General features: G+C 36.6%; 1 protein-coding gene across 8 annotated transcripts in view; it reads left to right on the top strand.

Moving 5' to 3' along the window:
- Window positions 1-12,127, top strand: part of CLOCK (clock circadian regulator) — a 40,618-nt gene that overhangs the window by 19,642 nt on the left and 8,849 nt on the right. For all 8 annotated transcript variants that reach the window (XM_083459851.1, XM_083459852.1, XM_083459847.1 and 5 more), the window contains 13 exons: window positions 783-872; window positions 2,534-2,654; window positions 3,562-3,675; window positions 4,914-5,032; window positions 5,843-5,925; window positions 6,139-6,245; window positions 7,077-7,224; window positions 7,480-7,555; window positions 8,012-8,153; window positions 8,467-8,567; window positions 9,643-9,732; window positions 10,137-10,295; window positions 11,165-11,371. In XM_083459851.1, the coding sequence (XP_083315977.1) occupies window positions 783-872; window positions 2,534-2,654; window positions 3,562-3,675; window positions 4,914-5,032; window positions 5,843-5,925; window positions 6,139-6,245; window positions 7,077-7,224; window positions 7,480-7,555; window positions 8,012-8,153; window positions 8,467-8,567; window positions 9,643-9,732; window positions 10,137-10,295; window positions 11,165-11,371 (1,557 nt within the window). The remainder of the gene's footprint in view (window positions 1-782; window positions 873-2,533; window positions 2,655-3,561; window positions 3,676-4,913; window positions 5,033-5,842; window positions 5,926-6,138; window positions 6,246-7,076; window positions 7,225-7,479; window positions 7,556-8,011; window positions 8,154-8,466; window positions 8,568-9,642; window positions 9,733-10,136; window positions 10,296-11,164; window positions 11,372-12,127) is intronic.

The raw sequence follows: 12,127 nt of genomic DNA, 5'->3' as shown, positions 1-12,127 counted from the left end.
TGTGCAAAACAGATTCAAAAGATGCATGTGGAGAATGCTGCTGCCAGGGGGTTATTGGGGGACCAGCTACTTAAAATATTCTGTACCTTTGAAACTTAATTTACCCTCTGTTTTGAAACCCAGTTTGATGATGCCTTTGACCTTTAGTTCCTCAATGGTTTGGGTCCAAAGTAAATTGAGCACTACCTACCTCCATGTAATACTGCTTGTCTGTTTAGAAACTTAGAAAGGTCTTTGCTCTCCATCCCACCATTATCTGTAGCTGTAGTCATGTTGGGTGGTATGTGGAGCCAGGCCTTCTCTGGCACAGTGGCACTTAAACTTTGACACCACACTGGGAGACATGCTTAGCTTGTTCTCTTCCCACCTTCTGAAAGATGGTGAAGACCACTGTTGTACATTGGGCATTTTATAGCAATGAGTTTAGTGCCTTGGTTTTGTGCTCCTGCTGTTTTTTGTTGAATTGATTCAAAGCAATTTGTATCAAATTTGCAATTGGTATTTTAACATTTTTCTTTTGTATTTTAAGTTTTGTGAGCCTTTTGGCTGAGGAGCAACATAACAGTGTACTTAGCATAATGTGCATTTCCCCAGGTTTGAGAGCGCAACCCATGAACTGATTGTCAGATAGTGTTCAGTTCCACTGTTCAGGGTGCTGGTGCAGGGAAGTTTAAGATTTTGAGATCAATTAAGAAGTTAGTCCTGGCTCTTTTTTGTATGTTAATCAAATTGTACAGTGCCCTGTTTGTCTCCTTTTAACTGTCTCTTCTGTTTAATTTCAGGCTCTTGATGGTTTTTTCTTAGCAATCATGACAGATGGAAGTATAATATATGTATCAGAAAGTGTAACCCCCTTACTTGAACACTTGCCAGTAAGTATGAGCTGCTTACAGGAAGATATCAGATTTATTTGGTCACTGGATGGACACTTTACCATTTGCCATTCTAGATTCTAGAGCTTAAATAGTATAATATCTTTTTAAAGACTTCATCTTTTCTTCCATTAAAGCAGCCTTAGTCCTGTTTCATGTATAAGGCACTTCAGTGGGTGAATCAGGAGCATCAGACATTTTTCTCTGCTCATATACACACAGCCATCACAGTGTACCACAGTGTGCACATTCATTGACCCCTGATTTAAGTGGTATATGAAAACAACACACATGTGCCTGTGCACGATCTTCCCTCCATATAGCCTATTTCTCGCTTATCAAAGGGTATAAGCATTTTGTTTTTATCTTGCCCTTAAAAAATTATTTTTATTTTTGCACTAAGAAATGGAGACAATTACAGTTGAGTCTACCCTTGTGTAGATTTGGTTTATAATAGTTGCAGACTTCATTTCCTCTAAGGAGGAAAGGGATTTGAACAATCCTGCACATTGAGGTTTTTACCCACAATTGCTGTGCATATGGTAAAACTTTTCCTTTTGTCCAAACTGTTGGAATGCAACAGATAATTTTGCTGATTTTACTATTGCTGGTTTTCTGCTTGAATTTGATGAGAGGTTTGTATATATATTGTAAAAGCATTCATTTAAAGTGGGATCCATAACTGATCTCTGCTCATGTCTTGTGCAAACAGGCAGAAGTGCTTTTCTGCCCACACAAGACATCTCTGGATTGCACACAAAATCGAGTAGGATCAGCACCAGAATATTGCAGGGTGTCCTCACTTTCTAACAGGATTGCTTCTCTTCAAGGTTTCTGCCAGCTAATTACACCCCTTTCCCAGATACTGTAAGTTGTTTAACAACAACAACAACAAGACTTTATTTGCGTAGCCGACAGGCCATAGCACCAAAGGACAAACACTGACAAAAATACATTACAAATATAATTATCATAAAATCTTATGACCTATTAAAACCCTAGGTAGAAGCTGGATTATCATTCATCAATGACCCTCTGTCCCATGGGCGGCGACCTTTTCTCTGGTAGATTGTTCCAGGTCGGTTAAGTAAATAGACCAGCCAAATTGAAAGATTATAAATATAAATATAACCTCGGAGGGATGGTCAGGACAGGGAGAAAGATAATAATAACCAGATGCAGATAAATTAATAATCTCAGTACTTAAAACTTGGCAGAGGTAATAAAATGATAATAATAAAACACAATAATACTGTAAGTTGTAGTAAGCTTAAGTAGGGTATCCCCCCCCAATTTTCCACCTTTTGCAATAGATTCTCAATATCCCGTGGCTGCTTAGAATGCTCAGTCCTCATTCAAAGGTTGCTTCCTTAGGTTAAAACATATACTTCATTACTGCAATGTACCTCGAGTCTCAAAGGACAGGGGAGTGTCTTTTATACTTTGGATAGGATTATAGCAACGTTTGTTCACTGCATCTGAAATTAGGGCAATCCAGCTTTTTATTGTTGTAAAAATATTTGGAAATGATGTACTTAATCAGGATTATGTGTTACAAGCAGCATAATATTTTTCTCCCTGACAGCTGTGTTAGTTACTTTGTATTCAAAAGTGACATTTCACAAGATTACATTTTCATTTCATTTCTCTCTCTCTTTTAGTCTGACCTTGTGGATCAGAGTATATTTAATTTTGTCCCGGAGGGGGAGCATTCAGAGGTTTATAAAATACTGTCTACTCATCTGTTGGAAAGTGATTCGTTGACCCCAGAATATTTAAAATGTAAGTTGCACTGTTGAATTATCTCTCGGAAGAAACTCCTGAACACTTCAACATGTTAAAATACAGTGAAAATATAATCACTGATTTATTCTGTTAAACTAAGAGTTTCCTGAAATCTTTTTCACATAACAGGAATATGCAAAGGCTAACACTATTATTATATTTATATTATTTATATTTATATTTATATTTATATTTATATTTATATTTATATTTATATTTATATTTATATTTATATTTATATTTATATTTATATTTATATTTATATTTATATTTATATTTATATTTATATTTATATTTATATTTATATTTATATTTGCAGGAGGTAAGGAACCAAGAATTGTTTCAACTGTGGCCAACAACTGCTGCATTTTAGCAGTATTATTATTATAATTATTTATTGAATTTATGTACTGCCCTATACTCAGAGGTCTCAGGGCGGTTCACCGAATAAAATAAAAATATAAAACTACAAAATACATAATCAAAATAAAAACAACAACCCAATAACCCCCCCCCAAAAAGCCACATTTTAAAAGGGCACAGGATCCTGACAACATTTAAAGTGAGACAATTAACAAACCTGGACAAGAACCACTTGCTGGAAAACCATGGTCACAGAAATGTCTGCAGAAATTTCTGTCGATATATAAAATGTAAAAGATTATATTCTAAATGTGTAGGATCTTAGATTCAAACCTAGTTGAAAAATATTGTGGTAGCAGGGCAAGAAAAGACTGGATGCACTGAAGAACTACTCCCATGTAAGGAATGTAAGATGGCACATTGTTAAGGCTATGTTTAAGGTAGCTTCTTCCATTGTTTTGCACATTTTACTCAAGAATATCAGCTTGCAATGTTTTGATGTTCATTTTGATATTCCATTATGTGTGTTTTGTTCTTCTAGCAAAAAACCAACTAGAGTTCTGTTGCCATATGCTCCGAGGGACAATAGACCCCAAAGAGCCACCTACATATGAATATGTAAAATTTATAGGAAACTTCAAGTCTTTGAGTAACAGTAAGTATTTTTTAAAAGTGTTTTAGATTACAACTAACTTGTGAAATGTTACAAGAAATAGGAAAAATAATGCACCTCTTTTTTAAAGGAAACAGGCGCTGGATTACATTTAAATGAGGATAGTGTAAATTTACAGCATGTCTATTGACAGAAACTAGGGAAGTGTAGCAACTTGTAGTGCAGGCACCCCCAGCTGTTTTGGGACTACAATTCCCATCATCCCTGACCACTGGTCCCGTTAGCTAGGGATGATGGGGATTGTAGTCCCAAAATAGCTGGAGGACCGAGTTTGGGGATGCCTGTTCTAGTGAGTCTTGAATCCCAATCCTTGGAGAGATTCTTGGCTGCTTTGGGCAAAGTGTGATCTGCATGTGACACCCAAGTCAAAGCAGAATTCCCCAAGTGCCTAATGGCACCTCAGTGATTCAGATGCTTTTAAAAGCTGCAAACAAGTGTCTGCAGAAAGTGAAACTATTGTCTCTAAGCTCGCCATATAAGGAAGACAGCGGGGGGGGGGAGGAGAGGGGCTAATTGATGCCTGTATTTTAAGGAAAACTCTCGGACCAGGATGGAGGGAAAGCTTGTTCAGAACTGTCAGTTTTTAATCAGAGGAATTGAGGAATTATTTTGTTAGCACTGTTCAATCCCAGTGTTTGAGGGGAGGGATGTTGCTGAATAATATAATATACACTTTCTCTGTGCGTTCTGTTAGAGTTCGGAGATATCCTTCCCTTTCCTGCTTTTTTCCTGTTGTCCAACTTACATCTTTAGCGCTTTCATTCTCTTTGATTACTCGTGCTTTTCAATTTATTTCCAGTTATTGTTAGTAGTCCCTCATTCTGTTTCGATTTTATTTGCTGCTATTTCGAGGGTTTTTCTTCTGTTTAGCAGAGTGCAGCGTTATGCCCCTTCCCCTTATAGTTCAGGGGCTGAGGACTTTGCTTCTGTGTGACTGTATGTAGTTTTTTTTTTTTTAAATCACTTTGATCTGAAGGAAGGGCAGAATATAAAAACTCTGAGATAAGTGAAACAGGTTGAGTGATTTTTACTTTCTTTTTACACCCGCTTAGACAGTATTTATGTTATTAAATGAAATATTTTAAGAATGTCGTTTTAATTTTTTTCTCCCAGGTGATTTTTTAAAACACTTTGTTTCATAGGATCATTAATTATATGTTTGATTTTATAAGTCATTCTTAGAAATAGTAGTAATTTTCTTTTCTTCCTCCTGTCCTTAGTGTCTAACTCTGCGCATAATGGTTATGAAGGAACCATTCAGCGATCACATAGGCCTTCCTATGAAGACAGAGTTTGTTTTGTAGCTACAGTCAGGTTAGCTACACCTCAGTTTATCAAGGTACGTCTAGATTGTCATCTCTTCAAAATCTATGATATTTGCTTTTCTTTTGTATTTTTCTTAATCAAAACATTTATTGTTTAATGAACAATCATTTAAGTAACCATACTCCAATCCAGGAAGGGCAATCTGCTCCAGGATGCAGGTGTTCTTGTATGAATTGCCTCCTAGATTGGGTCCTGTGCTGTTAAAAACAAGGTCTATAGCCAGCTTCTGTAACTGTACTGCACATATGTTGGATCAGGCTCAAGCATGCATCCCCAGAGGATGATTTGGGCTGTTAGTTAACAACCTGTCTGCAGTACTAGGAAGACTCAATCAAGTTCTCCTCATTGCTGTAGCTGACGTTCAGTGCCTTTCCTACAGGAATTTTGAAACATGTCCTTCTGTGGTGCAAATTTAGATTTCCTGAAGGCTTAGTTGTAAAGAACTTCCTCTTTTAGGAAGGCTATATACCATGTGAATTGCTAGTAAAAAAAAGAAATAGCACAACTGCCTTCCGTATCAATTCCCAGATGTCAAAAAGAAGTAGGGGAGTTCTGAGGGTGATGGTTCCTCTGGTGGTTCCTTGCACAGAATGCTGAACTTGCCATTCTCACACTGGTAAAATAAGCATAGTACGGGTTGGTCTGTAGTGGCAAGTTGCTTGAATTACTCCTCTTCCAAGCAGCAGTGAAACAGCAAAATAAGAAATATTTTGCATGTTACATTCACGTCGAATTATATGTATGTTTGGAAGTCTGGATTTCATGAGAGTTTTTACATTAGAGTAGAGCAGTTCTGAGAGACTTACGTTTTTTTATTTTTTAGGAAATGAGCACTGTTGAAGAACCCAATGAAGAGTTCACCTCTAGACATAGCTTAGAATGGAAGTTCCTTTTCTTGGATCACAGGTGCCATTTCTTACAATGTAGTACTAAGCGGTAGCACTCTGTTACCGTTAGTGGTCACTAATCCTCATTGGCTGTTTATAGCAAGAAATGAATTTTGCTTTTTACTGAATACGTTTTTATGTAATTATAAGCACAATTTTCTGTTTAAAAACTGTGACTATTTTTTCTCCCTATTCTGAGAAATAAAATAACGACTCTTATGTCATTATCCAGGGCACCACCAATAATAGGTTATTTACCATTTGAAGTGTTGGGGACATCAGGCTATGATTATTATCACGTTGATGACCTAGAAAACCTGGCAAAATGTCATGAACACTGTAAGTAAATGTCATAATTTTATGTAAACCATACTAATATAGAATTGGTACTTTTTATGATATATACAAACTAGTTACAGTGGTACCTCTGTTCCTGAACATCTCCGTTGACGAACGTTTCAGAACACGAACGCAAAACCCGGAAGTAAATGCTTCTGTTTCTGAACACGCCTCAGAAGGTGAACAGCTTCCGCTGTGTGTTTTTCCATTTTCTCAGTGCAATTTGCAGACTGCACTTTGCGCCTCGGTTTTCGAACATTTCGAAAATCGAACGGTCTTCCGGAACAGATTACGTTCAAGAACCGAGGCACCACTGTATCTATATTTGAAAATCTTTTAACTAGCGCTAAAATACTTGTAAATTTATGTTCTAAAAAAGTTTTTAATCACAAAATAGTGCTTAAACAAAAATAGCACTTAAGCACAATTTAAATAATTGCTTAATAATAAAAATAAATTGCACACTCAGAATTATAGCTTCCCTGTTTACTAGGCTAGGTTTTGCCCACTAGTGTGGCAGGAACATTGCGCTATCTGAAGTGCGGAAAATCAATTTCAGTTGTGCATGTAACTAATAGATAAGAATAATTATTGGTGACATCAGGAGCTACCATTCTGGAAGCATTCATAGTAGTTCTCGGGTTTCTTTCCATTCTCTCCTTCTATAATATGTTCCACAGCTTTTAAAAATAATTTATTTTTGTATTTGGGCTATTAGAATCAAATGAAGAAAGTTTTGTGTTGGTTTAAAGAAATGATGCAAGCTGTTTAAATGCACATTCTGGAAGTGGCATTTTCTGAAGCAGAACCTTATTTTTACATTGTTTTTAGTAATGCAATATGGAAAAGGGAAATCCTGCTATTACAGATTCCTCACAAAGGGTCAACAGTGGATTTGGTTGCAGACTCATTACTATATCACTTACCATCAGTGGAATTCTAGGCCAGAGTTCATCGTATGTACACACACGGTAGTAAGGTAATAGAATTCTGCATAATTTTTATTACAGTTTTTTGCAACCGATTTTTCAGCTATATTTTAGTACTTCTCCCAGCTGACTAAGAAGTCATTAGAGTCTTCTGAGTTAGTCACACGTAAAAGCATATTAATGCATTAATGCATCCATGGTATTTTTCAAATGCATTTAAATAATGTATATAAAATGTTTGCTACCATTCTGTTAAGATGAACCGACATGCTAATCGCCTGAAATGTTGGGTTATTTATCGGTAGTTATGCAGAGGTTCGAGCAGAAAGGCGGCGTGAACTTGGCATTGAAGAGTCTCTACCAGAAATAGCAGCAGATAAAGTAAGTTTTCCACCATCATCTTATATTGGTTCTGTTCATTGCTATAGCTTTTAAAAATTGGCTTGTAGGGTTTGCAGTGCCTGCACTTCAGCAGGTGTTAATAATCCACCCACCCAGAGTTATTCATTCTTTCATGTAAATTACCTAGTGATAAGGTGTTCAAAACTGTTCTTGCACAGTTTGGTTTGGATTTTTTGTTTTGCTTTTGGGTTGTCAGGGTGGTGAAAGAGAAGCAAACACTGATCATAGGGAGAAGTAAGATGGAAAGACAGACTGTTAAGATGTCAAACAGAGCAGGGATAAGTTAAGGGAAGGTGAAGCACATGTATAAGAAATTTGCTTTCATTGTGAAAGCCCCATGTTTGAATATTTGGTAAGATACAGTTAGTTTCTGCTAATTATATTGCTAATTATTTTGTGTGTGATGAACCAGCCAAAACATTTTTATTGTTTTAGAGTCAAGACTCTGGTTCTGAGAATCATATAAGCACAGAAAGCCTCAAAGAAGCTTTGGAGAGATTTGATCACAGCCCTACACCTTCTTCTGCCTCCAGGAGTTCAAGGAAATCTTCTCACACTGCAGTTTCAGACCCTTCTTGTGAGTGCACAAAATCAAAACTATTCTATAGAAGGTTATTGACTTTGGGGCCTTGTGACTTTAAAATGAATGCTATTCGTGATAATTGTAGCCTGATGATATTATCAGTTCTACAGAGAGAGTTGTTAATCTGGTGTGGAATATAAATCTCAATTTTTACCTAACCAATTGGAATAAAGGCTGTTTTGAATATGCAGTGCTGTCATTTTATTGTGATGAACTATTCACTTGCCTAAGTATATCTGGGCAAACTCAGAATGCTGATGATGAATAAAAGTATCCCTCTTCAATTTTATATTTGCCGGGGCATCAGCAACGCCAACGAAGATGACAATGGATACTAGCACTCCTCCAAGGCAAAATTTATCCACTCTTGAAAAGTCTGCACAAAGGAGGGCATCGCTTGGTAATCAGGTAATTCTTCAGAAAATAGCAACTCATATTTATCTGTTAAGGCTTGTGAACGTTACATTTTTTTGCTTAAAACACAAACAATACATTAAATAAATAAATAAATAAATGCTTTCAGTTAGTCACCTAGTTTGGAAACATCCTTTTTAAAGCTTTCAGTTGACTGCTTGAGAATGTCACTATCCTGAATGTGTCCACCATGTGCACAGTTCTACGCTCAAGCAGTCAGCTGAGAGCTTTTCATTAAGTGTCATCTGGCTTTTTAAAAATAATGGAGAGTTTTGCTATGAATCTGAATAGAAATTAGCTTTCAAATAGTGTGCATGAGCAGAACAGTCTTCCCCTTCATCTCCAGTTTACCCCCAAAAACTGCTCCAGAGGTTAGGTATTATGGATTGTATTCAGTAATGCACCAGTGTCATTCCACTGTATCAACAGAACACCCATTTCCTCTCATCCTTGTGTGCCCCACAAATATGCTTCAGAAGGTCCCCCATCCCTCCGGAACTGATTTTAAGGGTACAAGAGGGTTCTAAAGGGGAAGAGTAAACTCTGCTGCATACACAGAACTCTCTTGTGTCATCAGAGCTGCAGCTTTGGATACGTCCTCTATGTGTTTGTAAAATTTGTGTCCTTTTAAAGTACTGCTGTGTTTCATGCCTTTTGTATAAAACGTAAGCATTAGCTCAGTGGATGCTTTTGGAAATGCTTATGAAGGCTACTTGTTCCACAAAAACAGAAGAGGAAGGTACACTGGAACAGAGAATAACTCTCTGAGGCTTCTGCTGTAGATTGCTAATCTTTGTCTACCTATTTGGGGTGTATAACACTTTCATTTGGCTTTTTATATGTGTGCATGTTCATGTGGGCAAATCAAAGTTTAAAAATGGAAATCAGCAAGTGATGTAAGGTGGTCCAAACTCTTTCTAGCTATCCCGTTTCTTCTCAGGTAGTTAGGGAAGAAAGGAAGATTACATTTGGGCTTGTCATTTTAAAACCTCCTCCACCATTCTATCTGCCTCCAAAATACATATTTGATTTGATAATTATGGTATGTATATTTCTTTTTAAATCCTAGTCTTTAAATTCACAATCTATTGGACAACCTTTAGCGCAGCCAATGATGTCCCAGCCTGCATCTTTACAGATTCAGCAAGGCATGTCTCAGGTACTAATTAAATCTGAATGTGTATTAAAGCAAGTAATTTGTATTAAAGCAAGTAATTACATTTTGATCCTTTAATGGATCGTTGTTTGATCTAGAATTCAGTTCTTGAATTTGGGTGTGTTGGAAGTAATGTCCCCTGCTATTAACAGGTCCCATTGCCTGACTTTTGGTTCAGCAGGTCCTGTTTTCTCTTTGTCTAAGATTTCTCTAAATTGGTCAGCATCCTCAGTACAAAAGTCTTCTTTGTCAGAAATGTCAATTTATGACTTTAAGCTAAATACAGATAATTACTTCCATACTCACAGGGTTGATAGAATTTTTTGTAGTGGTTAATTACTTTTCCTATGGTATGTTTGCTACTGATTCAAATCTTTCTTGTGTTTTTCTTCAATGTTGCTTTGTAGCCTATGCTTCAGTTTTCTGCTCAGTTAGGAGCTATGCAGCACTTAAAGGACCAATTGGAGCAAAGAACACGAATGATAGAAGCAAACATTCATCGGCAACAAGAAGAACTGCGTAAGATTCAGGAACAACTCCAAATGGTCCACGGGCAAGGACTTCAGGTTGGTTAAAGCTGATCAGATACTGACATAGCTAGTGATTCTACACTTAAAATCTCTCTCTCTCTCTCTCTCTCTCTCTCTCTCTCTCTCTGTGTGTGTGTGTGTGTGTGTGTGTATTTGTATGTGTGATGTACAGATTAAAACTGATGTTTTGCATGCTGGAATAAAAATTATTGATAAAAGACACCTTCATTATAATAAAAAGTTGTCTAGTAGCACCTTGTAGACCAACTAAGTTTGTTCTGGTATAAGCTTTCGTGTGTGTGCACTCTTTTTCAGATACCATTATTACTTCATTATTAAGTTATTGATTCAGGAGATTTGTACTTTGCATTTCGTCTGAAGTTCTTAAAGGAGCTTACAACATTAAAAAAATACAATGAGTATATTTTGATTAGTTGGTTCTATAGATAAAATATTTCCTGAAAAAGCATATCTTTAATGTTATAAAACTTAATTTGATCAGCCATTTCACTGGAATCCTAGATGTTCAAATCAGTTACTAATAAGGGCCATGTGATATAACTGCAAGTTCTGCCACTAGTAAAATAAAATACAAATACAGGTTACAGTAGTTTAGTTGTAGGTAGGGTTTCCCCCTTTACCAGATTAACAGTATAATCTTATGCATGCTTACTCAGAAATAAGACTTGCTGAATTCAATTTTTTTACTCCCAGGTAAGTGAGTATAGAGTTCAGTCTAAGCCTCATATGCCCATTAGAACACTATTATTAGACAAAATGATAGTGTATATAATTGTCACCTCTCAGATAGGGAATTCATTGACCTTTAAACAAACAATGATTTATGTGTTCTGAATGCTCACTAGTATTTTAAGCACTGGCATGTATTATTTTTCTTCTGAAAGATGTTCTTGCAGCAGTCAACTCCTGGATTAAACTTTGGTTCTGTTCAGCTGACTCCTGGAAACCCATCAAATATTCAGCAGATTACACCAATAAATATGCAAGGTCAAGTTGTTCAAACTAATCAAATCCAAGGTGGCATGAACACTGGGCATATTGGTGCTCAACACATGATACAGCAACAGCCTTTGCAAAGTACTACCCAACAGGTAATGCCACACTTGAAGATAATATTTAGTCATGTGCCATTGTTTCTTAAATGCAGCCTTTGTATCTTTATGTTGCTATGAGAGAGTGCTCCTTTAGTAGATGTTATTTATTCTTCAAGCACTCACTTCTACTAGCCTAGCCTTTGAGGATAGGGAAGGGCTTAGAGTCAGGAAAGTGTGAGTCATATGTCAAAGCCAACTTTAGGAAGTATATTGGTGGATTGAGTGGGTTGTTGCAAAAAAACAAACAAACAAAAAACCCTGTCCTACACTTTGTTTAATATAGGAAAAAAGCAAGATGTGACTGGACTAGGAAGCTAGACTGTGACAATCCAGGAAGCTAGAGAATTCAGATTATTGGTGGATCAATTTTTTGGCCATTCAGAAGTGAACAATTTGTCATTGCACAAAGGAAGATAGGAAGGAAATGAATGTTCAAGGGCAAACAGAATTTGCGGAGCTGTTGCCATGGTGCAAGGATTAATAGACAAGTCAACATTTCCTTTTGTTGCGCATAGTGCCATCTAGTGGGTGTAAAAATAAGTTGCATCAGGAGGAAGAAATGTCTCTCCCTAGCCCCTATTTTTTCTCTTTTTGGGAAGCTGTTTCTGCCTCTATAGACAGCAATTCAGGAAGATATTTCAGCTGTGACAACCAAAATATCAGTAGACCTGATTTTTCAGAAATGGCTGAAGCATTAATTACTTAACTGGAAAACAAACCCATCTACTCTATTAATCATGGCCTTTAAACAAA

The sequence above is a fragment of the Podarcis liolepis genome (genome assembly GCF_965112155.1).
Source record: "Podarcis liolepis genome assembly, chromosome: 9".
Classification (NCBI taxonomy): Eukaryota; Metazoa; Chordata; class Lepidosauria; order Squamata; family Lacertidae; genus Podarcis; species Podarcis liolepis.
Note: the sequence above shows the minus strand (reverse complement) of the source record. Positions and strands in the feature narration are given on the sequence as shown.